General features: G+C 49.1%; 14 protein-coding genes across 14 annotated transcripts; 5 read left to right on the top strand and 9 right to left on the bottom strand.

Annotated features, from left to right (window-relative positions):
* Positions 1–153: 153 nt before the first annotated feature.
* Positions 154–3,801, bottom strand: SPF1 (ion-transporting P-type ATPase SPF1; the record flags this gene model as incomplete). The annotated part of the gene is made up of 1 exon (XM_022608909.1): positions 154–3,801. The coding sequence occupies one exon, from the start codon at positions 3,799–3,801 to the stop codon at positions 154–156; it is 3,648 nt and encodes a 1,215-aa protein (XP_022465357.1).
* Positions 3,802–4,198: 397 nt separating this feature from the next.
* MCM3 (MCM DNA helicase complex subunit MCM3) lies at positions 4,199–7,123 on the bottom strand (the record flags this gene model as incomplete). The annotated part of the gene is made up of 1 exon (XM_022608907.1): positions 4,199–7,123. One exon carries the CDS (start codon positions 7,121–7,123, stop codon positions 4,199–4,201), a length of 2,925 nt encoding a protein of 974 aa, XP_022465356.1.
* A 201-nt stretch (positions 7,124–7,324) lies between these two features.
* HYP2 (translation elongation factor eIF-5A) lies at positions 7,325–7,798 on the bottom strand (the record flags this gene model as incomplete). The annotated part of the gene is made up of 1 exon (XM_022608906.1): positions 7,325–7,798. One exon carries the CDS (start codon positions 7,796–7,798, stop codon positions 7,325–7,327), a length of 474 nt encoding a protein of 157 aa, XP_022465355.1.
* A 1,919-nt stretch (positions 7,799–9,717) lies between these two features.
* Positions 9,718–10,845, top strand: RAD23 (Rad23p; the record flags this gene model as incomplete). The annotated part of the gene is made up of 1 exon (XM_022608905.1): positions 9,718–10,845. One exon carries the CDS (start codon positions 9,718–9,720, stop codon positions 10,843–10,845), a length of 1,128 nt encoding a protein of 375 aa, XP_022465354.1.
* Positions 10,846–10,915: 70 nt separating this feature from the next.
* UTR4 (putative acireductone synthase UTR4) lies at positions 10,916–11,584 on the bottom strand (the record flags this gene model as incomplete). Its single annotated transcript, XM_022608904.1, has 1 exon — positions 10,916–11,584. One exon carries the CDS (start codon positions 11,582–11,584, stop codon positions 10,916–10,918), a length of 669 nt encoding a protein of 222 aa, XP_022465353.1.
* A 254-nt stretch (positions 11,585–11,838) lies between these two features.
* On the top strand, positions 11,839–12,192 carry CYC7 (cytochrome c; the record flags this gene model as incomplete). The annotated part of the gene is made up of 1 exon (XM_022608903.1): positions 11,839–12,192. One exon carries the CDS (start codon positions 11,839–11,841, stop codon positions 12,190–12,192), a length of 354 nt encoding a protein of 117 aa, XP_022465352.1.
* Positions 12,193–12,365: 173 nt separating this feature from the next.
* On the bottom strand, positions 12,366–13,862 carry UTR2 (chitin transglycosylase UTR2; the record flags this gene model as incomplete). The annotated part of the gene is made up of 1 exon (XM_022608902.1): positions 12,366–13,862. The coding sequence occupies one exon, from the start codon at positions 13,860–13,862 to the stop codon at positions 12,366–12,368; it is 1,497 nt and encodes a 498-aa protein (XP_022465351.1).
* A 418-nt stretch (positions 13,863–14,280) lies between these two features.
* YEF1 (NADH/NAD(+) kinase) lies at positions 14,281–15,846 on the bottom strand (the record flags this gene model as incomplete). The annotated part of the gene is made up of 1 exon (XM_022608901.1): positions 14,281–15,846. One exon carries the CDS (start codon positions 15,844–15,846, stop codon positions 14,281–14,283), a length of 1,566 nt encoding a protein of 521 aa, XP_022465350.1.
* A 526-nt stretch (positions 15,847–16,372) lies between these two features.
* GDA1 (guanosine diphosphatase) lies at positions 16,373–17,953 on the bottom strand (the record flags this gene model as incomplete). Its single annotated transcript, XM_022608900.1, has 1 exon — positions 16,373–17,953. One exon carries the CDS (start codon positions 17,951–17,953, stop codon positions 16,373–16,375), a length of 1,581 nt encoding a protein of 526 aa, XP_022465349.1.
* Positions 17,954–18,107: 154 nt separating this feature from the next.
* On the bottom strand, positions 18,108–21,089 carry GTA1 (Gta1p; the record flags this gene model as incomplete). The annotated part of the gene is made up of 1 exon (XM_022608899.1): positions 18,108–21,089. One exon carries the CDS (start codon positions 21,087–21,089, stop codon positions 18,108–18,110), a length of 2,982 nt encoding a protein of 993 aa, XP_022465348.1.
* A 112-nt stretch (positions 21,090–21,201) lies between these two features.
* IES6 (Ies6p) lies at positions 21,202–21,657 on the bottom strand (the record flags this gene model as incomplete). Its single annotated transcript, XM_022608898.1, has 1 exon — positions 21,202–21,657. One exon carries the CDS (start codon positions 21,655–21,657, stop codon positions 21,202–21,204), a length of 456 nt encoding a protein of 151 aa, XP_022465347.1.
* An 818-nt stretch (positions 21,658–22,475) lies between these two features.
* RSF1 (Rsf1p) lies at positions 22,476–24,029 on the top strand (the record flags this gene model as incomplete). Its single annotated transcript, XM_022608895.1, has 1 exon — positions 22,476–24,029. One exon carries the CDS (start codon positions 22,476–22,478, stop codon positions 24,027–24,029), a length of 1,554 nt encoding a protein of 517 aa, XP_022465346.1.
* Positions 24,030–24,115: 86 nt separating this feature from the next.
* KNAG0G00420 (uncharacterized protein) lies at positions 24,116–24,535 on the top strand (the record flags this gene model as incomplete). The annotated part of the gene is made up of 1 exon (XM_022608894.1): positions 24,116–24,535. The coding sequence occupies one exon, from the start codon at positions 24,116–24,118 to the stop codon at positions 24,533–24,535; it is 420 nt and encodes a 139-aa protein (XP_022465345.1).
* A 1,307-nt stretch (positions 24,536–25,842) lies between these two features.
* GLY1 (threonine aldolase GLY1) lies at positions 25,843–27,006 on the top strand (the record flags this gene model as incomplete). Its single annotated transcript, XM_022608893.1, has 1 exon — positions 25,843–27,006. One exon carries the CDS (start codon positions 25,843–25,845, stop codon positions 27,004–27,006), a length of 1,164 nt encoding a protein of 387 aa, XP_022465344.1.
* Between the last annotated feature and the right edge of the window lie 4 nt (positions 27,007–27,010).

The following is a 27,010-nucleotide window of genomic DNA, read 5'->3' as shown; positions in this document are numbered from 1 at the left end:
TCCGACCTTTGATGGTGTCTCGATGGACAACTAGCATCCCTTGGTGATATTGCAGTACCGCTTAGAAGACTTCGCGAAGACCAGTTAAATAAGACAAAATTTTTGTTTAAACGTTATAAAAAGGAACTGCTTATAAATGCACATGCCAATATCTTACAGCTGGATTTTCAGTTTGTGTTCACTGATGTCGCTTGGCTTATCGTCCATGAAGAAGTACTTGAAGAATTGTTCGGAGGCCCAACTACCGGCAAAGTCGAAGATTAAACAAGACGTCAACTTGAACTTGAAAAGATCGTCCATGGGCACGAACTTCATTGCCTCGTTCAGCTCGGGGAAGAATTCAGTGGCACTGACCACTGCTAAAGTGGTGACACCAATCAAACCGTAATACATCCCCTTGTTGTTCATGATATTTTCTCTAAACGGTTCACCTTGGTAGTTCACCGCGAAAGTAGAGACTTGTTGGACCAACTGAAGAATGAAAATACCCGTGTTGAGCAGCGATGGGGTGAACTTCTTTTCCAAGTCGACTTGAGGTTCTCTTGGTTCCAACAAGTAAATCTCGTTTGTGATGTAAATCATGACGGCGATGTGGACAACAAACTGGGACAAGATTGACCCCATGATGTAGACATTGAAAATACCCTTTTGTGGTCTCTGCTTGGCCAATTTTTCAAGTGGTTTACCACGAGAAATACTCAAGAAACAAACGGACAACAACAAACCAGAAACGGTAGCCTGACCGTCACCGAACTTCACACCGGCCATGTAGATGATCGATAACGAGTAGGCACTGATCAAACAGTTCAACGCCAGGATTTTGTACATTTGAATCGTGTTGATCAAAGCACAACGACCTTGACGAATTATATTGGTAACAGCAGAAACTTTAGCCAGCTTGGAGGTAAATGGCGCGGCGCAAGAAGCGTCACCAAGTTTCAAACTTGGTGTGTCGTCGCCACCTTGATCGACCCCGCTACTCATCAACATATCGGCAAGGTCAGCTCCAGATGGCTTTTCGGGAGTCTTCTCAGTCGCACTAGGTGTCTCAATAGGTTTTGACATAGCTTCAGCAACTGCCTTTCTAATATCGTCAGTAATCACATTACCTTTACTTTCAAGTGCTTTCAAGTAGTGGGGATTGAATGGTCCAGGAGGGTATAGATGCGCGATAGGTTCAGGGACAGGTGGTTGTGGCTTATTCCATCTCTTAAAGAAGCCACATTGCTTTTCGTAAATTTCCTTCATGTTATCCATTCTACGTTGATCAGCAACTTTCTTCAAACTTTCCTCAGTACCATTCAATAGAGCAACACCAACATGTGCCTGTTTCAAAGCACCAACATCGTTAGTACCGTCACCGCACATCAAAGTTTGATAGCCCATATCCTTCAAAGTATTCAAAATAAATTCCTTCTGCGACGGAGACACACGTGCATAAATCCAGGTATGGCGAATCAGGTCGTTCAATTGTTTGTGGTCCTTTAGGATGGTCAAGGCATGCCCAGTAACAGCAATATCGTATTTGCCAAACAGTTCTGCGCCGTCGAATGTATCTTTAGATGGATCCAGAGGCATGCTGATGGTTTCTTCGACGTTGCGGAAAAGAAGTTTGTCATCGGATTCGCTGACTCTATCAAGAATTAACGTTTCACCATCAACGATCCCGACCTCCTTGGCAACGTGCACAGCAGTCAACGGGTTGTCACCTGTAATCATAATAGAACGATGAGCAGACTCGTTTAGCATTTTGATGGTTTCAATAGCATCATCCTTCAAAGGACAGTGGAAAATAAGGAACCCGTTGAACTCCAATCCTTGTTCTATTTCCTCACGCTTAATATCTTCAATCTCAGAATGTTTCAGTTTTGGAAGACTCTTAGATGCAAGGGCCAACACTCTTGAACCGGAACGGGTAAACGATTTGTAAACAGTATCGTAATTTTCAGGGACAACAGCCAATCTTTCACGGATTGTTTCAGGTGCACCTTTGACAGCTGCGAAAAAGTTTTTGTCATGCAAAGCAATCGAGGATGATCTTTTCAAAGCGGAAGAAAATTGGAAACGACGGTGAATTTGAACCTTACCAAGTAATTTTTTTGTCGTGGTATCTTTGAACTCGACATTCCAGCCAAGCGCCTTCAAAGTTGCCTTTTCCATTGGATCACCCACGATATCACCATCATCTAGTTTAACCAAAGCATGAGCAGCACCAATAACCAGACTGGTCTTCTCTGGAGAGTTGTTAGCCGCACACAAGTGACGGACGTCAGATTTGTCATCGGACAAACCTGCTAAACCTTCGAACACCAAGTCTTCACCGGTCAGAGTACCAGTCTTGTCAAAACAACACACATCGATTCTACCAGCCAATGGAATTCTGAACGGTTCCGTACAGTAGACGTAAAATTTGGACAGAGCAGCCAACGAGGTGTTTACTGCCATGGTCAATTCCATTGGCAATTCTGGAGGCACAACAGAGGTAATGATCAAAATACAGTCCAGGATCAACTTCGATTGAATTCTCCCCATCTTCGTACCTTCAATCCAAACGTACCACGATGCGACAATAGCGAACATCAGCAAGAACAGAATGAACATCAAGGCCTCCTTGTTGTCGACGGAAACACGTTCAGCAGAGTAGATCATGACACGGACGAGGGAACCCTGAGAGGTTTCGAACCCAGTTTTGGTGACCACAGCTAGCGCACCATTGTCTGGAGGCAATGGGATGCTGGACTTACCCTCGGGAGGTGTCACTTGCAACGCCTTGGTACCACCGTGCAGAACGGAGATCTTATCAACACCATCGATTTGCAATTCGTCGTCAGCGGGACGCAATTTGATGGATTCCTTCAACAATGGGGTGGATTCACCGGATAACATGGCCTCGTTGACGATGCAGCTACCGTCGACCAGAATCAAATCACATGGTAGTGCGCTATCATCCGCGGTTCTTGGCACAGAGACCAAGTCCATTGGCAAAAGTTCGTCAGTTTGCAAAGTGAGCCACTTGCCGTTTCTGAAAACTTTGATGTCGTATGGTTTAATACCCATAGTTCTGAACTCTTTCAAAGCGGTGACACGTTGGAACACGGAGGCGGCCTCCATCGACACAATCATGAACAAGTTGAACAGGGAGTAGTACCAAAATTCATCCATCAACCACAGACCGACACAGAACAGTTGGAACACGAAAAGTGGCGCCACTGCATGTTCTTTGAACAGCTCCAAAAAGCTTGGGATTGGGATATCGAACGAGTTTTTACCGTACAGTCTCTTCAAATGGACCAGATCGCCAGTGTTACCGTGACACTGTTGGAAATCCTTGATCTTCGGGTCCTCATCAATGGTAAACTTTGGACTGGAAAACAATTGATCCTTCTCCTCCCACAAGAATCTCTTCTTTTGGAAAGTGAAGTAAGTTTGCAATACACCATCCTCGATGACTCTTTGAATTTCCACAATACCGTCAGCACCGTTATTTGGTGTGGTGTAGATCAACACATGCGACGCCTCGTTGAGGTGATTCACCTCGGAGTAGTTGAATTTGGTCTTAATCTTGACGTTCCAGGCGGGCATGAGCAAAACCAACAGATTCAAGGTGACAATGGTACCAAGGTAAACAAACGTCCACTCGGGACCCTTGATGTACCGGTCATACTGTTTCAGGTATATGTGAGCGAAAGTGGCATATATCGGGAAGAATGGGAGAGTGTAAGGCCTCGAGCTTATCGGCTTCGGAATCAGCAACTTCGAGTCTCTCACCAGCGGACTCGATACAAAAGAGTTCGAGCTCATGGCGAAACCGTGGGGGGGAATACTTTATTTTTTAAACAAAGTAGTATGTCTTCCACACAATTCCTATCGAGTACTAACCTTGTATAACACCAATGGAACGAACTGAACCACCCATCAATGGACAACCAGCAGTAATGAACGCCAGAGTGGCTAATCAAAAGTCGACGCCATCCCAGCAATATTTTTCAGCCTTATCGTACAACGTTACATTGCGAAAAAAGAGTTATTGCGAGAAGGTTCTACACTATAACGGAGCGGTGATAGCCGGGGACTGTTAACCGATAAGCTGTACCCTCCAAGAGCTGTCGACGCTTTCATGTACAAGTAGCTTTTAATAAGACGAGTGGGTTAAAGAAAACACACACATAAAACACACATATATATTAGCCTTGAACATTTACACCCTCCAGACTTTATCCTCACTTATCATGAGGTTGTTTCTGTCAGACATAATTTCTAGTCCAGCGAGGTATTCCGGAGCTGTAAACTGGTCTTCTTCTGGTACCTGCTCGTTGATTCTATCAAGGAGGGCGCTCACTGGGTAGCATTCCTCTTCGAACAACTCTGTTTGCATCAGTTTGGCGATGATACCGGATATCAATGATAATCTGCTCGTTGAAATGCTGCTTCTTTCGACGTTGGCGAAGGATTGTGCAGATTCCTCCTCTTGCTGTAACTGTAACTGTAACTGTATTTGTGATTGCGATTGTTGTTGATCGCCCGCTGGTAAGTTGGGCAAACTTGGAGTGTCACGTTCCGTGAGGGGCCCTGCGGATTTTTTACTGGGCGACGACAACTGTTCTTGGCGTCTTGGGGACACTCTCAGACCCATTTCTAACCTTCTCTGCAACTCGAGCTCCTCCTCATGTGCCAGTGGTGACATTACCTCTGCCTCCTGTGCGTCGTTGTTGTCACCAGCACCCTCTCCTGCGTCCTCATAGTCCTCATCATCCAGTCTCAGCCTCCTGAGTGTACCTCTTGGTGTCGAGGTGACGCCCATTGGCGTGGACGAGAGAGACGATGCCTTCGATGGTGATGACGTGGTGGACACTCTTGGTTTCTTTTTAGGTGATTTCTTGGGGGACCTTCTAGGTGAGTCGAACTCGTTATCTGCCAAATCGTCTCCAATGTCCTCCCCCAGAAGAGCAAACCGCAACAGTCCTGCTGCAGCATGCGCGTCTCTCCTTTCGACCGTCCTTGACAATCTCACTTTTGCGTGCGCAGTGGCGAGTCTGATCAACGTCTCTAGAGTCCTTGGCGTGATGGGTGATTTCTTCGTGTTCTCGTCGTTTCTGAGTTCCGCATACTGCTTAACGATGATGTTCACTGCATCCTGCGTCAACTGCGGCGTGATCCGCTCCTTCGCGTACTGTATGTACTTCCTGAGGAACGGGATCGCTACCAATTGCGGGATCTCTGTCCCGTTGTAGTCCCCGCGGTTCCTTGCCAATTTGGCACCTGCTTGCAACAGCGGGTTGAACTTCTCAAAGACACTGTCGTCCTCCTCCTGTTGGCCCTCATTGCCTCGTCCCGTGGCGTCCTCTGCTGCGTCCGCGTCTGGGACGCCGACAGCAAGACTGAGGTTGATACTCTCCCTGATGGGTTCACCTTCGAGGTACCCTGGCGGTAAGTACCTGTGCGTTCTGAGGACGTGTTCACTGATGGACCTGTCCCTGATCTCGTTGATGTCGTCCGTGACGACGAACAAGAGATCGAAACGGGACAGCAACGAATCTGGTAGAGCGATATTCTGATGTGGGTCCCTGTTGACGTCGTATTGGCCATAGACCGGGTTTGCCGCGGCGATGACACTACACCTTGCGTTCAAAGTGGTGTGGATCCCAGCCTTTGCGATCGTGACTGTCTGTTGTTCCATGACTTCGTGGATGGCGACCCTATCTACGTCGGTCATCTTGTCGAATTCGTCAATGCAGACAACTCCCCTATCTGCGAGGACCATCGCACCAGCCTCTAGTCTTCTCTCACCGGTTTCCCTGTCCGTGGTGACTGCCGCTGTAAGACCGACACCTGAGGACCCTCTCCCCGTGGTGGCGATCGCTAGTGACGCAGTGTTAAGCACGAACCGAAGCAATTGTGATTTCGCCGTCGAGGGGTCACCTACCATGAGGATATTGATATCCCCTCTGAGATGCGACCCGTTATCCAGATTCTTCTCTACCCCGCCCAGCAACATGAGCAAAATCGCTCTCTTGATGTGCTCGTGTCCGTAGATGGAAGGTGCAAGGGACTGGGCGAGGATCTCGAACACGTCGCGGCGCTGGGACAACTTATTGATCTTGCGGATATCGAAGTCGGAGAGTGTCTCGTGAGCGGAGACACCAGTGGACCGTGCATGGAGCGGGTACACTGCGTTCCCCAGGACTAATGTACGGAACCCGCCCTGCTGTGCCGCTCCGCTGTCCTGTTTGTTAAGCCCACCTGCCCCCATGGACTTGAACACACCCACAATGACAACACGGTCCCCTGGTTTCGTCCTATCGACGAGATCGTCATCGAGAATGATGTCCACTGAACGGGGGAGTTGCCCCGCGGGGGCGGATTCGGGCATCTCCTGCACGGTGATCCGCTGATGGTCGACGTAGGTGGAGTACCCGTACTCGGTGGTGAGTTTGTTGCCCTCTGGGTCCTCGGTTGGGTAGATTGCCGGGGTCGGGATACTAGTGGTGAGTGTTGTTGTAGCGTCCGTGTAGTCCCTGTAGTGGAACCTGCCGGTCTTCTGAGCGAAATGCACTGACCTGATCAGTTTTGGCCTCACTAGCGACGTTCGCGTGACAATCCCCTCCACGGCGACCAACTTGTTGAGGAAAGTCGAGTCCAGTGTACGTGGCGAGAGGGCGTGTGCCCCCAATGCCCCACTGAAGGAGAGTCGCCAAGCGGCACGGGCACCAGCACCGCCGTCCGCGGCGGACAGCGCAAGCACCGCTGCCGTATCGGAGAGTGCTCTCTCCGCTGGCGGGATGAAATACGCAGGTTGCGTGAGCACGCCTGTCCAGAAGGACCTGTCGAACTCGCGGAGATCGTCCAAGGAAACGGTGATCCTGCGCGCGGGCGGCGCGCCACTCTCCAACGGCTTCTTCTCATCGTAGTGCTGCTGTTCTTGCTGCTGTTGCCAAACACGCGTCACTGCGTCCTTGTACGTGGCAAACGTGTCCAAAAACTCCTGGAACCGGCGCACCCTGTCGTTAAACAGGGCGTCTGGCCCGACTGCGTCCAGCTCGTACGTCGACTGGTCCATGGCGCTGGAGTGCTGGCGTCTGTGCTGGTTGCTGGCGAGTACCAAGCGTGCAAAATTTTCCAGCATTCACTATATCGACACGTTTTTCCGGGATCTGGGCCACTTTGCCCCGAATAGGAAACGTTAATATCAGAAATGATCGGATTAAATAACACATATTATGTAACGGTGTGAGATACGTAAGGGGCAGTAGAGCGGGGGGTTTTGGAGGCGATGAGGCCTGAATGTATGCTATATGTGGGGGAGGGGGGGGGGGCACCGCTTCGATTAATCAGACTTTGGTGCCTCTTTGAAGGAGATCGCAGCCTCTTCGCCCATGGCGGAGATGACGGTGACGTTGAGGTCCTTGCCCTCGTCGAACTGGGACTGCATGGAGTCGCCCAACTCGCCCTCTGGGTGTCTGACGTCGTCCTTGGTCTCACCGTCCATGGTCATCAGGGACAGGAACCCGTCGTCGATGTCTAGCAGCTGGTACTCGATTCTCTTGACGACTGGGACCTCCATGTTGTGGGTGGAAGGGGACAGGTCCTCGAGCTTCTTGCCGGTGAAGATGTCGATGGCGACCATGTGGACCTTGGCGTGGCCGTGCTTCCCGGTCTTGGAGGTGGACATGTCGACGATCTTACAAGGTCTGCCCTTGATGACGACGAACCCGTTCTTTCTAAGGGCGGAACATTGCATTGGGTAGGTGGCGGAGGAGCCGGCGTCGGCAACTTCGAAATTGTGTTCTTCTTCAGCCATTGTGTGTGTGGGAGAGTGAGTGTGTGGTGTACTTACCTTCCTCCTTGAACACAGCCATGGAGCACCCCAGATAACGTTCCCAAGGGCTCCTTTTTATATGGCGCGCCCGCGTTTAGGGAGACATCGCAAATTCTTCGTCGACGAAAAATGAAAAATTTTCGCCTTTCGCGGCGCGCTGCGGCGGGTTCTGGGGCGGCGCAGAGCGGGGCGCGGGGCGCGGCCGGGCCGATAAAACGGCGGTGTGTGGGTGCTGCGGGTGTTTCTGCGGGCTGCGGGGTGTTTTATCGGTGTGCCGTGGCGGGTGATGACCGGTAAAAGGCGGTCACGTGGGAACGCCGTTCCCCGACGAGCAGCCGCTTTCTGCACGGCCCAGCACTCCTGAAAGCCCTCCCAAAAAACCTTGTATCACGTGATGGGAAAGTGGTAAATTCACGCGTTGAAGGCAGTTTAAGATAAATTGTATATTTACAGGCAATACGCTATAATAGCATAATGTTCGTAGACAGCAACATTCTATAAGATATTTGGTCCATTGTTAGAAATGTATGATAAGGCGGTAGCACAGTAGGCATATACGAGAAACACAAAAGACCTTGAAGTCATGGTAGCACCACATTGTTATTCAGCAGGTCTCTACGCTGGGCAACGCTCTTTCAGTCGTCTAAACCTGCAGCTATCGGGCCAATTCTGGTAGAACCATTTTAGAAGACGTAGAGGAATTGAATTCCGCACGAAGAAAAAAGTTTTTTGATCACGTGATTCTCGCAACTGGAGACAGTTTTATGTTACCCGGAACGCATTGCTTTCTTGCACAGTAGAGCCAGAGCATAGCACTATTATCCCAACATAATTACAGTAGGGATACTTGCTGTAAGAGCTAAAGCAGGTTGTGATTGAGTAAAGTGTGTAAGGACTCTGGTATTGTGTATTTACGCCGTATACGTAAAGTATTTAGTTATATCAGTTGTACTTGCTTGTCTAAGACTTGTTCGTGAGCTGGGGCCCTGGATTTAGAGACGGTCTTGAGAGATGTCGGTGCAGATACGTTGCGGCTTACATACGTTCCGGATAACGGGCCATCCGCATGTCTCGAGTTCGTATACTCACATGTCGGGTTTATAATAGCTCACAGTACTGTATTAGATAGGGTAACGGGTCATGAGTCCATTCCCAAAGGAAGTTCCCAAACATACAGAAAAAAGCTACGAAAAAAAAGAGCGAGGTAGGAGAGATTCTAATGGACGGTTATACATGATCTTTTTATATGTTAATTAGTTGAGAAAAGCAGGTTTTCTGCCGAGGTGCAACTGTAGAGGTTGATAATGTGAATCGTGTTATGATTGGTCGGGTCGGGGCGACCATGTTGTTATAGCATTTCCAGCACGTACTTAGCACTATCCTGTCACGTGCAATTCCGCAGTGATCACGTGCAATTCCGCACAATTCCGCACTAGGTCTAGAAGCCAGTGATGTGCTGTGCTTTGCCGCTGCGGTGCCGAGAAAGCAAGGAATCCGGGTAATAAGACCTGTCTTCATGTTAAATTCTAGGAATCCCTCTGGGTGAGTCTGATGTGCTAGTGACGGGATGTGCCTATTGGGTAACTCAACAGTCCCAACCGGCTGCTCAAGCCGTTACTTACTTCCATAAAGTGTTGTGTAGAGCTACAAGCAGATATCGTCCAGACAGTATGGGATGATCATGTTCTGAATCCACATCTCAACCAGGATGTGCCGTAAATAGTGATTCCGTGGGTAGTGATGTTCGTTGAAAATGATATGCCGTATTTCGTGATCTCGTCGGGGGTGACACGCCACCCGTTGCAGATCTGAATTAACACCAAGGCATGAACAGGATCCCACACACTCAGAGGTACTCTCTCTCTGTTTCTTGCTCCACCACAGCCCCAGCTTAAGCTACAATGGTGCAGGTGGTGTTCAAGGACTTCAAGAAGAACAAGGAGACGCTAGACGTCGATCTGGAACACGAATCGGTCAAAGACGTCAAGGAGAAACTTGCAGCGGCAAGAGACTGCGATGCAGAACAGATTAAACTGATCTTTTCGGGGAAAGTGCTCCAGGACGCTAAACCGTTTGCTGAGACGGGGCTCAAGGAGAACGATCACGTTATTATGATGGTTTCAAAGAAGAAATCGGTGCCGGCAAAGGAACCGGTAAAGGAGCCCGAAACGGAACCCGTTGCAACAACTGAAACTCCCGCCGCCACTACAACTGAACCTGCACCCGCGGGTGCCGGCTCCGTTGTTGCTGATAACTCGACACCAGATTTCGTCACAGGCCAACAACGTAACGAAACGGTCGAAAGAATAATGGAGATGGGTTACGAAAGAGCTCAAGTCGAGAGAGCGCTCAGAGCAGCGTTCAATAACCCAGATAGAGCAGTCGAGTACCTGATAACGGGCATCCCAGCAGCACAGCCCGCTGAACAACCCGCTGAACAAACCCCAGAACAGGCACAATCCTCAGCGTCACCTGAACACAGCGAACCCCCAGAACAACCGCACGAGGATGACTTGTTCGCACAAGCACTGGGGAATAACGGTCAATCCGCCGGTGCAGAGGGGACACCAGGTACCCCAGGCACCGCCTCGGCAGCCCCACCTGGATCCATTGGTCTCACTGTAGAGGATCTCATGGCGCTCAGAGAGGTCGTTTCGGGGAACCCAGAGGCCCTTGCGCCACTCTTGGAGAACTTATCCAACAGGTACCCTCAATTGAGAGAACAGATCATGGCCAACCCGGAAGTGTTTGTGTCGATGCTCCTTGAGGTCGTTGGTGAAAACCTTACACACATGGACGAGTTCACCGCCGAGTCTGAGGCAGCTCAAAGTGGTGAGGCCCCAGGTGCAGGTGGGCCCTCGTCAGAGTCCGCACAGATAGTACAACTCTCGGAACACGACGAACAAGCAGTGGAGAGACTCTGCGAACTAGGGTTCGAAAGAACGCTCGTCATCCAAGTTTATTTCGCCTGCGAGAAGAACGAGGAAATCACGGCAAACATGCTATTCTCAGAGTACGCGGACAACTAGTGGAACGTCTCAGTGCTTTGCCCAGCACACTACTGCATCTTATATATGTATCATATAAACTACTGCCCCTCTACAACTCGCTGAACGTGCGGTACTCGGTGTACTCGTCGCTATTACTGTGTGCTAGAGGCGCGTTGCCCTCACGTAGGGCAAGACCGCATTGCATCCCGGCCTCCCCAGCGGCGTCCAACTCAAGGATGTTGTCGCTGAGGAACAGTACGCGCTCTGCAGCTTTGCCAATCTGCTGGGATATAGAACGATACGACTCGCTGTCCGTCTTGCGTCCAGAAGTAGTGATGTCGAAGTAACCGGCAATAAACGGCGTCAAGTCCCCCGGAACGCCCTTAACGTGCGCAAACAACAGTTTCTGAGCCTCAACACTCCCACTAGAGTATATGTACACGCTCCCCTTATGTCTCTGCAACAGATCCACCGCGTCAGCGTACACTGGTGCTTTAATCGACCCGTCCTCGTACCCGGAGCGCCAAACGTGGCCCTGCAACCGTTTCAACGCGGGGTCCTTCAAGTCCTGACGCACCAAGTCCAGGATGTGCGCCTCGAGCTGCTCGCGGTGCACCTCCGCACCGTGCTCGTCTTTGAACCCGCTCAGCAACTCGTCACTTGCTTTCTCGACCAGCAGCGGCACCTGGGCGACGAAGTAAGGGAACAAAACATCCTTTACAAACGCAATTGGACACACAGTGCCCTCGATATCCAGCAGCAGTGCGTCAAACGTCATTGGTCTCGCCCGTCCGAGTCGTCGAGACGCTCTTGCCTTCGAGATCTCGAGGGACGAATTTGTGACACTTTTTTGGCTCGAAGCAGCGATGACCAGCACTGCGACCTGGGGGGGCTTCAAGGAGTCGCGGGGGTCGAGGAGCAGCGCCTGGGGGTCAGGGGATGCAGGAGAGGGGTGTCCACGTACGTACGTATATAAGCCAGTGAACTGTTTGAACCGCTGTGACTAGCTGTGGTAAGAAGTGCTGACAACAAATGGCGAAGGGTAAGAAAGGTGAGAAGGGCGGCGAGCCCAGTGCGAAGAAAGGTGCGACACTGTTTAAGACACGGTGTCTACAGTGCCACACCGTCGAGGAAGGCGGTCCGCACAAAGTGGGGCCCAACTTGCACGGGGTCTTCGGGAGAACCTCGGGACAGGCCCCCGGGTACTCGTACACCGATGCAAACATTAAGAAGGCGGTCAAGTGGGACACGGAAAACATGTCTGAGTACTTGGCGAACCCGAAGAAGTACATCCCGGGCACGAAGATGGCCTTTGGCGGGCTGAAGAAACAAAAGGATAGGGACGACCTGATCGCATACATGAAGGACGCCGCGGGCAACTCGTGAACCGGGCCTACAGCTCCTTAAATTCTACCAGTTTTTATGCCCATGACTGTCTTCTTGATTTATATGTATTACACATATTCAGCTAATTAGTGGGCCGATCGGGGAGTCGAGGTTTCTCCCACTCTCTGGCCAAATGCTTAATGTCTCTTTGCACACCTCACTTCAACTACCTATTATATAATGTAGGCAGCCACCAGTAGCAGCATTTGGAGCGTCGTGCCGTACGTCGCTAACTGTTCACCGGCGTTCTTGGTGCTTGTCTGGATCTGCTGCCTGCCCTCAGTGCTTTCAATAGAAGACTTCGAACTAGAGACCACATGGGTAGACAATGTTGATGAAACATGCTTTGAAGTGCTCTTGAAAACAGTGCTGCTGGAAACAGTGCTGCTGGAAACAGTGCTCGTACTAGAGTGCTTGCTCAAAGTCACAGTGTTGTTTCTGGAGGAATGGGAAATCGTGGAACTTACAGTGGCATTCCTGCTCGTAGATGTCGCCGTGGTGCTGTTCTTGCTCGTAGATGTCGCCGTGGTGCTGTTCTTGCTCGTAGATGTCGCCGTGGTGCTGTTCCTGCTCGTAGTAGACGTTTTAGAGTGGGAACTGCTCTTGCTGCTGCTGCTGCTTTTCGTCACGCCAGCATCTGGATCCATACCAGTGCCCCGGTCGGACCCCAGGTACACCCTCTTGTCAGTGATCGCCACGTCGTCCTGCATGAAACCCTTTGGGTTCTTGTAGATGTACGATTCGGAACCGTTCTTCGTGACGCCGCTTGGTGGACCGTAACAGGTCACATTGATCTCCTTCAAAATAGTGTAGTAGTAACCGTTTTCAGTGATGTCAGGCGCATCCCAATTGATCTCACCACCAGCCCAGGCTATGGTCCCTGGGGCGTTGGTAGAGTTACCACCGGGCCAGATGGAAATGTCCACTTTCGATGGCGTCTGAGGGTATCTGTACTGCTGTGTAGTCTCGTTGTATGTTTCATTCTTGTACAGAGTTCTACCGACAACCCCGTCAACGGACCATGTAATGTGGTCTTCTTGCCAGTCGATCTCGTAGTCGTGGAAATTCTCAAATGTATCGGTCGTCGTGATGTTCCCACTGTTGTTGTAGTTCAGAACACCCTGCCAGTAGTAATTCGTCTGTGTCGTTGTCAAATTCGAACCAACCCACTCAAAATCGATTTCATCTTGCACACCAGAGTACAGAATAAACGCAGTAATGACACCAGGAAGATGAGAAGTCTTTAACCTCGCACTGACTTTCCCATACCACACAGCATTAGTAGACGATAAAACAGTACCTGCAGAGTTTTTGGGCATGGCCAACACGAGACTGTCCTCTTCAGGATAGTCCATGATATAACCACCGTAAGTCCAGTCAGCAGCACTGGCGTTACCCAAAAACGTGTACGAGTTTAGGATTTTGGAACTGTAGTTGCTGAACTTCGTGTACGTGTTCTTGCAAACTGGGTCCGGCATACACGCCTCAGGAGTGAAAGAGTAACGTGGGTCACAGTTACCAATACAGTACTGGCCCGTACCACACTGACCTCCCTGGGAACAACATGGGAATTGTTCAGGACAAGCAATTGTAGCGTTACACAAGTGTATTTCTGCTCTCACCGTGGTGAGTAGAGTACCAGTAATTGTAAGTAATGACGATAGTCTCATTGCTTGTTGGTTGATAGTTGCTTACTACCCCTATTAGGAACCATTCAAAACAACGACAGAAAGGTCCATTTGGTTTAGAGAAACAACCCATCCCTTTATATGTCAAGGAATAGTCCATCGCCAGGTCGCCCTCCGAACGGCTGGGTCGCTACATCTATATCACTTCCCTTTCGGGACATAAATCGCGAATTATCAATATGTTTTCCCTTTTAGGCAAATAATGTAAGTTTTCAGTGCCAAATGCAGCTGTTTGGTGCAAAAACGCGAATTGCCTCGAATATGCAACTTCTTAAAAGGGAACAAATGACCACGAAAAGGTGACCCAAATAGGTCGCTTTTGTAGTAGACAATAGCAGAAGAGACACATAGAGGACATAGGAAAGGTTGTTTGCTACTGGTGTTTGAACATTACTTATTTTTACTCACGCACCGCTCGCATATCTGCAATCTCGCGTGGATGTGAGCTCATTTGCATATCGTCGCGGTCCTCGCTGCTCGAGGACTCCCCAATGAGGTCAAGGTGGCTGACTTTGCCGTCCAAAAGCGGCACACCGTTTTCCACAATCATCTCCTCAACGCTGCTGTCATCTGATTCATCGTCCATTTCCGTAACGAATCTTTCCCTGTTCTTCCTCGAAAGAATGTGTTCAAAAGTTTTCTGCTCGTCTCGAACGTTCCAGTTCATTGTCCTGTGGATCCCATCGATAAACTCCGTGGGGGACGATTCCACGGTCGGGAACACGTACGGACTGGAGCACATTATCACGTAGTCCCCACGCTGCAGCTCGATGCGGCTTTTGCCGTCGAATGCAACCCATGCAGATCCTCTCGAGTTGGCAGGGACTTTCACCTTCAGTTTAATACTATCTGGGAGTACAATTGGCCGGAAGCTCAGAGTGTGCGGACACACTGGAGTCACGGCAATCGCATTCACGCTTGGGTACATCAGCGACCCGCCGGCACTTAGCGAGTATGCCGTGGACCCGGTCGGGGTCGCCACGATCAACCCATCCGCCTGGGCCACAGTCATCAACGAATCGTCGCCGTACAGCTCCAGCATTGACAAGTAAGGGCTTGGTCCCCTATCGATGGTCACCTCGTTCAAAACGTGGTGCTCGCTGGCGAGTTCCATGACCCTCTTTTTTTTCCCCGTTTCGAGACACCTTGTAATGGTACGCTTTCGGTACACTTTACACTCCAATCGCATCCGCAAGTTCGTTTTTATCTTCTTGTTCAGGATGACGGGCAAGTCCTGCTTGAACTGGCCAAAATCGAAATTGGTCAGAAACCCAAGTGACCCGAGGGAGAAGGGCAGCACAGGGGGCACGTGCTTCTGGAACAGTGTCGAAGCAAACAGCACAGTACCGTCACCGCCCATGGTGACACATAGGTCGAAAAAGACGTCCTGCTCCCTCACAAACTCTTCGTTCCAGTACTTGATCTTGGACGTCTTGCAGTCAGAGTCCGCGCAAATTTCCTTCCCTGCGAACTTCGTCGAGTGTTCGTAAATATCCTCCACGTATATCGTCATGTAGGGGAAGTGAGTGAGCACCCACTCAACAAATTCTCTTAGCAGATATATCATCGACATGTCTGTGTTCTTGGCTATGACGATCATCTTCTCGACCTCCAAACTGACCTTCGTGTTGGATATGTTCTTGCTCAGCAACCTCAGCCCATACGCCGTGTTTGCGATCTCCACGTGGCTCTTGGTCGACGTGAGAGACCGCTCGCTACCGGCGTTGGACGACAACTTCCGAATGTTCTTTTTGGCCTCCATGAGATCAGCCAGATTTTGTAACGACTGCTCACCGTCATCCCCGGCTGCCAGCTCGCAATCTATAGAGAACGAGGGAACGGATTTTGCTATGGGATGATCGCCCAGCCGCAAAGCATTCAACCGGTCACCAAGTTTCTTCGCACCATCGTCTGGCAGTAAACTCTTACTAGAATCTGCAGACGTACAGTCACCGATCTTATCCATCAACGGCCCACGGGACGACTCGCTGCTCACAGTATCCTCACCATGCAGAAACCCTAACTTCATATCCTGGCTGTTCTACGCACTGCAATCCTCAGCAAATGAAAGAAAACGAAGAAAATCAACCCAACGGAAGATACAACACCTACCAACTACACTGTGTGCAGTAAATAAGCGAGGAACAAACTCACTAACTCTTTGCACAGTTGATCAACACGTATAGGAGAGTGCACCAGGGCCTCGAGAACGTTAAAACCGTGTTTTGTTGAAAAAAAAAGAAGGTGTGATAATCCGGAAAAAAAAATGTGGAATTTCAGAACTCCGCGGTCCACGGCCGAGCGATTACGTAGTGGATGCAGTGATTCCGTAAGCTGCTGCTGGTAGGTGGGTGTTCCGATGCTTGGTTGCTATAAAAGAGGTGAGGTAGTATGTGGCAGTCGGACAGGCCTTCCTTGGCTCTTGGTAACTGATTATAAAAAGAAAGGTAGAAAGAAAACAAGATTGGAAACGTTCGTGGGCTGAGGAGGCATCAGTTGACTTTGTTCAGTTTGCACTTCCAGTTCTTGCCCTCCAGTAGGGGCAGCGAGGCGCCCAGGCACCAGCCGAGCTCGTTGTCCGCGATCTTCTGCGCGGTCTTCAGTTCCCTGTTGAGTGGGATGTCGTAGCCCGTGTGCAGCAGCGAGAACTCGAAGGTCAAGTCCTGGCAGAAGTAGGGGTCGTTTTTCAACTCTTCCAGTGGGCCATCAAACCCGCTGAACACGCTCTCCCACACTTCCCCGCCGTTGCACACCATCTTGGACAGGTCGTACAACTCGTTCAGCGTGAAAGTCAGTGGCATCGCCAGCGATCTCGTCCTGTCGTAGAAGTACGAGAAGATGTACAAGTCGTTCGACTCCTTGAACGCGCGCACTAAAGAAGGTTGGTGAACCCCGTTAAAGGAGCACGGTGGCTGTTGACACTTGGTGTCCTTGTTCAAGATTTTGTCCGCTAGGAACCTGCATTGCGCACCTGCGGGGACCTTGGGCCCCTTGAACACAACTTGGTATATGGACCCGTCGGTCAATTTGACGTGCTCAGTTGGTGTAGTGACATTTGGTGGCAGACAGGGAGAGGACAAAGTGTGGACGTTCTTCAAATCGTTCTTCTGGATGGCCCCGTGTTCTAGAGCATTCTGCACAAGAACAGAGTTGATCTTGTTCCTGCCTTGCATCAACCCGTACCCTAGATGCGAGAACTGGTACAGGTCGTAGTTCTCCCCGTTGAATTCCAGCTCGTACTTGTGTTCCCCATCGATTAACCTTTCCTTACTGGGGAAAGTCGGTTCGAAGACAATCTGCGTAGACCCACCACCCAAGTCAAACACTGCACAGGTGGGCAACTTCGAACCACTACCAATGTTCCCCAGCAGATAATTAGTAGTGATCCAGGCGTACACACCTTCCTGATCACCACTCATAATCGACACACCATCACCCTCGACAACGGCAAATGGGTAGTTGTTCTCCAACGATTTTCTCACTGCCTGCAAGATCGCGTCACTCTTTGCCTCACCAAGCATTCTTAGCCCAGCGGTCGCCTTAACAGCGACGGGAGTACATGACCTTGCCTTCGCTGGGACCGTGTCCATCGCAATCTTCAACAGAGGATCCAGAGATTTCGCGGCACCTTGTGTGTCCGTATCGAAGGACGACAACCCAGGTTTCAACATCTCGAAGGTTTCCTTGATCAAAGCTGGGGGTTGCGAGCACACATCGAACTCGTACACGTGAACACGCGACCCAGTGGACCCAGCATCAATCATCACAACGTACTGGTGGTCCTTCTTACAGTCGCTCAGTTGCGTCTTCACAGCAGCAGCGACGTCTGGATTTCTCCCGTTATCGGTCTTCGAATCACTCACAAACCCGGGCTTATCTTGAATGGGAAGAGCGGACACAATCCCACCACCACCAACATTGACATCGGTTGGAGTTTCCGGCCTGTTGATAGAGGGCGAAACAGGCCTGGATGCGCCGCCAGAGGCAGTCGTGGAAGTCCTGATCAGCAGAATCAGCATCACGAGCGCAACAGCGCCTATTATCACGCGGTAATTTCTAAAGAGAGATCCCATCCGTTCTGTATGAAAGACCTTCGACGGTTATGCTGCGGCGAGTGTACCCTGTGTTTTTCGATCAACTGAGTGCCCGATACGAGATGATCATGGCATCCAGAGATGACTTCTTGTTCAAACAGGTGAAAAATTTCAAACTTCTCGAACTTCAAACTTAAAGCATCCGGGTGATGCGATGAGTTTGTAGGTAATTACAAGGTTCCCGTGTAGATGGGCAGCGTGCACTGCGGTGGTATACGGTCGGACACAGCAAGTTGAGAGCCAACAGAGCTGTCGCTGGGTCCAAAATTATGTAGTGGTTGTGTCCTGGCTGTGCTGCTTGAACAGGTTGTTCATCGTGCTCCTGGACAACAGACGGGACACTTTCCTCCCCGCGCTCTCCGGGACGGGCGATGCAGGGGGTTGGAGGGGGGATGATAGCGGGCTCGTCAAATTCAGTCTCCTCGCCGATGTCGTCGTTCTTGCTCTTGTTGCTTCTTGTTGGTGATTGTGGAGGGTTGGAGTTATGCGCGGAGGTCTTGCTCTTCAGACTTAGCTTGGCACTCCAAGTGGATATGCTGCTGCTGCTACTCTTCTCCCTCTTGTGTGTCTTATGTGGCTGTACCGTGTCTCGGTCCGTAGAGGAGGAGTGGAAGAAACCTGTTTTCTTGGCAGTGTTCTTCTGCGGCGAGTGCCATATGAAGTTAAACGATGGCGAGTGGAACAGCCCATCGCGGGATGACTTCGCTGATCTCTCCGGAGGAGGCGTGGTGCTCGATAGCACATGCGATGGTAGGCCATTGGGGGTCGATTCCACAGATATTAACCCGGTGCCTATCGACTGGCCATCCATTTGACTTGGGAAGGCAGCGTTGACGTTGCCACTGCCCGCGGTACTGATGTGTGTCCCATACGACTCAACCTGTCTTAGCGACGAGGCAAAGGGGGACAGATTCGCAGAATCGTTTAATGTCGCTGCAAGCAGACTCTGGTTTTGCATCAGTAGTGGTGATTTGGAATAGGAGTCGCCGTTCCCGTAGTGGGAGATTAATGTAGTGTCAAATTCATTGCTTGCAAACTCCATGTACGGAGGATGCAACTGCGAGGCACCATTACCGATGTTCATTGGTTGGGAGGGGGTCGCCTGTGGAGGTAATGGTAGTGACGTTACGGGGGCAGATTTCTGCGTGGTCCAGTAGTTGTCCAATTGATCCGTGGTAAACCCCTTCGAATATGTACTAATTTTATCCGGATAATCAGCCTCGTCGTATATCATATCCTGCAATCCCGTAATCAAATGATCCGTGTTGCCATAATCGATGTTCTGATTCGGATCTAGACTCCCGCCAGAACGATCCCAGGGGAAATGCAAAGGATTTGCAATGGGGATGGAATTCGCATTGACATTCGTCACCCCAGTTGATGCAGTGGCCCCACCAGAGGGGAAAATAGGAAGGCGGTCTGCCTTCCCATACCCGTCGTTCTTTGGCGGCTGAATGTAGTTCTCCCCGATTGATGTAATAGGCGACATAAAGTGTGGAGAGTGCTGTTCAACTGTTTCGGTGAACCCTGAATAAATATGAGAGTTCTCCCGGTTCACGTTTTCATTGATGCCGGGAGGTGAGGCCGATTCTAACTGGTTTGCAATCTGGCCATTCATCGTAGTACTTGATTGTATTGTACCATTAACAAATCCATTTGGTAAGTCAGCAAGTAGCTCCCAAGACGTGTCCCCTTTCTGTTGTGCCTCTGTCGCTGCTGTTTGCTGGTAACCATTGGACCTCAATTGATGGTTTTCCATGCTTAATCGATCAAATTTCTGCTCCAGCGCCGTGCATTGGTCCACAATTTTGGATCTCTTGGCCCCCCACTTCCTTTCACATTTCTTGTCAATGTTGTATTGTTCTTTAATAATCTTGATAATTGGACTAGTCTCCTTCAGTTTCGTCAGGTACTCCTCCCCCTGCTGGGAGAGCAGCCCCGTGTCTTTATTCGTGAGCGAGTTCAGCTTTCTAATAACCTTATTGATTCTTTCGTCTGATGCTGGTTTCTTTGTATCGTTTGGAGTTGAAGGGTTAGCTACGATACCAGATCTTTTCGCGGCAGCAAGCTCTTTATTGTGTCTCTCCAACGCGTCTATCTCTTGTTGAACACTAGCGGCCAAATTGGTGAATTTCTGAATTTGTCCGCTGATCAGTGAGATCCTATTTTTATAATCCTTCTTCAGTTTCGCCTCGTTCAATTGCGACTTCTCCACGGTTTCCCAGTTAAAAATGTCTTGATTCATCTTATCCAATTTCTGTTTAATCTTCTCAATACGTTGGTTCAATTTTGTATACTTGACGTCGGAGAACAACTTGGCGTTCTCCAAAGATTTAATACTCGATTTGAGTGACTTCTTGAAATCCAGTTCGTGCGACCAATGCGTTTTCAAGTTTTCCAGTTCTAGGGACAACTGTTCCCTATTCTCTTGGAACTCCTGTAAAAGTGTACTCTGCTGGCCCAACACATCGTGGAGATCCTCTTGTGCGCAGACCAAAATTTTCTTCAAATCTTCAATGGAGTACTGTTCGAGGTCTGCCAAGTTGGTCAAAGTTGTGTAGGAAGGTGGTGGGTTAATATTGTTTTCCACTGAGGTGGGGGTCACTTCTTCGTTCGACGTTGATTGTGTGAGCGTGTTTCTGCGCCACCTCCTGCGTAGGAGTGGGCCGCTCGTTTTCGGGTCTGGTATAGTACGATCGTTTGCCCTTGTGGTGAGAAACACAGACGGTAATTTGTTGATGTACCCGCTGCGGTTAACTGTGACAAAATCTATCTGGTAAGTCTCACCACATTTGAGCCCATTTATCGAGCAGCATGTATACAATGCCTGTGGGCAATTTGGGAACACACCAAGCTTGCTGTTGTTGAGGTAGAGTAGATACTGCGAGATCCCATGTGTGCGTGCGCCACCACCACCGGCATTTTCTGCCGGTTCGTTCTCCCAGTGTACGGTGATTGAGTCCCTAGATATCTTGTCAATGGACAACTTCACGGCGGGCGGCGTCGAGACGTCCAGTGTCGACATGACTCTCGCGATCGATATCGTGAGGAACTTGTACAGCCGCACACACAGCCATACCAAGGAGGTAAGCACGCATATCCCGTACCCGACCATTCGCACTTTACTCCGGCTTGATCCCGATGGAACCGTTGGTTGACATACAAGTTGAATAACGTACAGATCTATAGATTATAATTTAATATTCACCAAAATTTTTTCTCAGGACTCACTTCAGCACGAAGTTGGCACCTCTTAGCTTCAAATACTCTTGGTCTACCCCCGGCGCCATTGGTTTCACCACCATCTGGTAGATCTCCGCGTTGTAGTACCGTAGATTGTTCGTTGGAGACTTGTAATTCGCAGCGAGCCCCGTTATATCGCAGTACCTCTTCGTGGGTCTAATGGACGGAGGAGCGTCCACACTGAAATGTGATACACGCACACGCAGTTTTTTCCTCTCGTTGGGGGGCTCACCTACCACGGAGGCCTCGAGAGCCGCGTTGATCCGGCGCAGCTCCTCAGAGACAAGTTGTCGAGCGTTCTTGTGTCTTCTAAAGCCTCTTTTCTTCGGTGCCCCCGCAGCGTGCTGCAGTTGCGGTTTCTTGTACGGCGAGGGTACTGGGATCTCGTTCGGTGCAGCCACTTGGCGCAGATACTCCAGCCGCTGATCGTTCGTGGACATGGCCTGCGTGGACGGGACCACCAACTAGTGATCTCATCAGAATGGACTGGTACAAATAGCACTGAACAGCATGTATCTGAGGGAACGAGGCGGTCACGTGACCGGAATGTCCGTAGGCCTGGTGCGGTATTGAAATTTTGGAAAACCTCCCGCAGAAACTCCTCACAAAAAAACTTATATCACGTGACCTACATGCAGATAAGAAACGAATTCTAAACATAGGCAACGTCGTGGATCCAAGATACTGAGGTCTGATCCAGTTGCCCAGAAAAAAATTATTATATAAGGATTACAGATTTTGCCAATTGGAATTCCCTACCTCATGCTTTTTTTTCTACCTTCTTTCTATATATCACCCATACAGAAAAACACGATATTCCATCATCGCTAAGAGTCTTAATTACTCTACAATCTCTACAGCTTAAAATGTCAACAACAAGAGTCCTTTTTTTGAAAATAAACCAGTTGCAACAGTTAGTTTAAAAGAATTGACTGAATTTCACAATCGACCAATTGATCAGGAAACAGAGGTTATATGCTCATTTGAAAAAATGTGGGACGATGTTCCCAAAAATATCCCTTTACATTGTCGGGACCCAGAAGGAACTGTCTACCTAGATGAATTATGTAAGGGAACCTTCTTAGTGTGGAAACGCGATCAGGTCAAAGAGGCTGGCAATTATTAGAGGACCATTGATAGCTTCAAACCAGTTTCTCCATCTGTCCCTGATGAGGAACAAGCGACGCTTGTGGAAAGCGTTGACGCAAGAAATTCTGACGAGGATACTTTAGTTGCTTCTTCCGATGAGTCAGCGGATATGGAGTATAATTGTCTGAATAACACTTCAATCACTACCTCACATTTGGATATCACATGTGACAATAGAAAAAATACAAACTTATACAAGTTATTTTTTGTTGAACTAGACGATAAACCTAGGGTCTGTCAATTTTACGACAAAATAGAGCACACGATCTGCCACGAGATATTAACTTTTAAGGATGAAAAACTCAAACAGAAAAATGCAGCAAGGGCTTCTCAGCATCATATGAATAACAAACATGGCGTTTATATAAACGATACTTCCGCGGTTTTCTCGTACTTATGTCCATCAAGACCTAACGTTAAACGTTTAGAAAAAAAGTTGAACATTCAAGGAAGAAAGAGAAAAGTTCAGCAAACTTTGACTAAGGCTATTAAAAGGGCAGCACAAAATAAGTCAAAACACATCATTAAACCTAGAAGCGTATTTGATGATCTTGTATCATTGGCTGTTATGTCCGGACTGAGTCATTCATTTTTTGACTCCAGATTCTTCAAATATTTTGTGGCCAAGTATTTTCCAGAATGTAAGGGTTTGTTGGATAGAAAGAAAGTTTCAAAACATATCAATGCATCTGGGACTATGGTGAGAAATGCTTCTTCTGTGATAGGTGCAACCGATTCGTTCAAAGGAGACAAAAATTATCCCTTTTTCGATTCTCACAACGGTTGCGCTGTTCATCAGATCCAATTATTTGCAAAGGATTTAATAGATGATATTATGGAGAACTTAGATCCAAATACAGAAACTGTAATGTCAACGAGTGCTGCAGAAGACATTGAATCAGCTCCTCAAAGTTGCTCACCAAACGTTGTTCAACGTCCTATCAATTTATCAACACGGCTGAGAAATTGTTCCAGTTTGCAGAGAAATTTCAGGTTTTATGTGACATCACTACCGCCGCTATACTGTAACACCAGGTGGAACTCAATTTTTTACTTGTTGGAACATCTTTTGAAAAATTTGGACGAATACAAAGATTTCTATAGAAATTTAGATATCGTTGATGAATCATTTTCCAGCTTTAGCGAATCAGACCTTTCAACTGCCAAGACCCTTTTTAAAGGATTGGCACCCTACGAATCATTGACGAAGCTACTATCTTTGAACAAACCTGGTAGTATCTGTCATTTCTCATTATTAATGTACTGCCAGGAGATAGCATTGGTACAAGCTAACAAATTAAGCGAGATTTTGGGGAGACCAGTCAAATTTCAAAAGTTTGAAGCGAAGTTTGAAAAATACTTTGCTAAAACTTGTGCTCCAAAGTGTTACATTCATCTGATAAGTGCGCTGTTTCATTATGACGGTATGAAAGTTGTCGAATTTTCAAAAACTATACCGGTTAATCCATATTCTGAACTGGCCGACCTTGCATTCAGAATACTGAATATTAAGTTGACTGGAAATGAATGTGAAGCAGGGAATGCTATTTCGACGAACGGGTGTTCCGATTATGCGAGAATGAAATATGTGGAAGGGATCTCCTTTGAAGACGATTATTCAGAAGTGCAATTGACACTATCGAGGACTTTGAAAGAGTCGTAAAGGAACATGTTTTCAAAGAGGTAAGAGAGTTTCGGCGCTTCTGGAAATTTGTATTCGAAAGAACGGCAAACCATTTGGCAAATGAAATGAATGTAGGGATTCGTATGCTAGATCTTTGTGATTTTGAGTTGTTGCCCGAAAGTACCAGTGATTTTCAAACCGTTGATGTATTTTATTTCAGAACTGTGCTTTCCTGGAATATTATATCCCAGTATCTCAGTGAAACCAGATCCGGTTTAAGTGAATCAACCGTTGCAGTTTCCGAACACAATATTCTGCCAACTGTTCTGGATTACCTTCTTAGTATCAACGTTACCTCTGTTAACAGCGAACGGGGCTTCAGCAAACTGAAAACCATATACAATGATAAACGGCATTCTTTGAGCGATGGAAATGCTGGTAATGAATTACTTCTGAGCAGTACCGTCAACTCATTGAATCTCGACCTCTCTGTTGAAGAAATTCAAGATCGAGGATTAAAGGAACTTTTGGACCGCATTCTATAAGATATACATTCCATTGTTAGAAATGTACAATAAGACGGCATCTTTGAATACGGTTGGCACTGTTAGCGTGATGAAACTCACAGTAGGCAATTATGAGAAACACGAATGTTCTTGAGGTCATAGTAGCACCATATTGTCAGTCAACATGTCTCTACGCTGGGCAACGCTCTTTCAGTCGTCTAAGCCTGCAGCTATCGGGTCATTTTTGATATAACGCGACTACGCTCGAAGTGTCGGGCCCGACTCTTCTAAAAATTGGTACATAAAATGTAATGTCTCTTCCCACCAAAATATCGTGTCCGGGTAAAATCAACTTTTTTTCAAGGGTTTGGAAACCGCATTCTCGATCACGTGAATGCCACGTGCCGAAAATTCATTTTTTTCGTGCGGTTTCCCATCCCGCACCAGGTCTATGACCGAGTGCTAAAAACACACACGAGTATTTCTTGTTGTGTGGTATTTGCTGAACCGGGATAATAGTGCCACGTGTGGGCAGTTCCCGTAGACTGTGACAGTACTTGCAGGGCACTCTCTGTCCAAAAGGTATATAGGTAAATGTGCTGTATTGTGTTTCCCCCCAGTCCGCAATTCCGCTGCCCAAACACGTGATCCCGCACCAGGTCTAAATGTATGGGTTACCGTACTGAAGTTACATATACAGCAAGAGAAGAGCAAGCAGTGCAAGGTGGGTGCCATTGCAGACGTCCACCCGTCCCTAATCAAAGGATGGCCCAGTGGCCAGACGCACAGCCGTTACCAAGAAGCCCTTTCTTTACACAAGGGAGCAGGGGAACCCACCCAAGCACTACCCTACGGGTGTACCGACGACCGCAGCGGCAAGCAGAGTGAGTCACGAGGGAATTAGGGCCGCCCTCCCTGAACCCTAAAACACCCAAGCCCTAGCACCAAGCCCTGGGCCCCGCACCCAGAACCGGCGCCTTCCCGATGCGGCAATTTCCGCACGCGGCGACGCGGCACACCCGCCCTTTCCCCTTTCGGCCACAGCCCTCGCCCGCGCCTCTGCGGCGCCGTCTGGGGCCCGCTCTGCGCCCTCTGCCAGCTCATTCACGTTGCTTTTTTGCGCTGGAAAATTTTTTTTTCTCTGTGCCTATGAACAATTTCGAATTCTCGCTCTATGTATGTAGCTGTTGGTGTGTCAGCAACTGCGATGTCGACGCAGATCGTATATAATACGAGAGTTGGTTGAGCAGTCGTTTGGGTGTGTGTGTTCAATTCGGGTGGTCTGTCTTCTGCTCTGATTTCACCACTTCAATACACTCTTCCCTTCCCCGCCCCCTTTCGCCAGAATGACTGACATGGAACTGCCACCAGCTTATATCACCGCTTCTAATGATTTGCGGTCTGATACTTTCACCACGCCCACCGAGGCCATGATGAAGGCCGCTTTGACGGCGTCCGTCGGGGACGCCGTCTACGGTGAGGATATAGACACCGTGAAACTAGAACAGAAAGTCGCTAAACTGGCCGGGTTCGAGGCCGGGCTTTTCTGCGTCTCGGGGACTCTTTCGAACCAGATCGCCCTCAGAACACACCTATACCAGCCCCCATACTCTGTTCTGTGCGATTACAGGGCCCACGTGTACACCCACGAGGCCGCAGGGCTGGCCATCTTGTCCCAGGCCATGGTTGTCCCCGTGATCCCATCTAACGGGAACTACCTGACTTTGCAAGACATCAAGCGTCACTACGTGCCAGATGATGGCGATATCCACGCGGCCCCAACAAAAGTGATCTCTTTGGAGAATACACTACATGGGATCGTATACCCATTGGAGGAACTGATCAGAATTAAAGGGTGGTGCATGGAGAACGGGTTGAAGTTGCACTGTGACGGTGCCAGAATCTGGAACGCCGCGGTGCAGGCCAACATCCCCTTGAAACAGTACGGGGAGATCTTCGATTCGATCTCCATCTGCCTGTCTAAATCCATCGGGGCACCAATGGGGTCTGTCCTTGTCGGGGACGTCAAGTTCATCAAGAAATGTAACCATTTCAGGAAACAGCAAGGTGGTGGGGTCAGACAGTCTGGGATCATGGCTCGTATGGCCATGGTCGCTATAGAGGATAACTGGAAGGAGAGACTTCACAGATCCCATAGTCTCGCCCATAACTTGGCCGCGTTCTGTAAGAAACAGGGGATCCCATTGGAGTCCCCCGCGGACACGAACTTCGTCTTCGTCGACCTTCGGAAAGCCAGAATGGACCCTGACGTGCTCGTCAAAAAGGGGCTCAAATACAACGTCAAGCTCATGGGTGGGAGAGTCTCGTTCCACTACCAGATCGAAGACGACGTCCTGGAGAGAGTTAAATTGGCACTTTCGGAGGCCTTCGAGTACGCGAAACAACACCCATGCGACCAAGACGGTCCCACGCAGGTGTACAGAAGCGCATCCACCGAGATCGACGTCCATGGGAACGCCATCCAAGAGATCAAAACCTACAAATACTAGGCAA

Source organism: Huiozyma naganishii, chromosome 7 (assembly GCF_000348985.1).
Source record: "Huiozyma naganishii CBS 8797 chromosome 7, complete genome".
NCBI classification, from domain to species: domain Eukaryota; kingdom Fungi; phylum Ascomycota; class Saccharomycetes; order Saccharomycetales; family Saccharomycetaceae; genus Huiozyma; species Huiozyma naganishii.
Note: the sequence above shows the minus strand (reverse complement) of the source record. Positions and strands in the feature narration are given on the sequence as shown.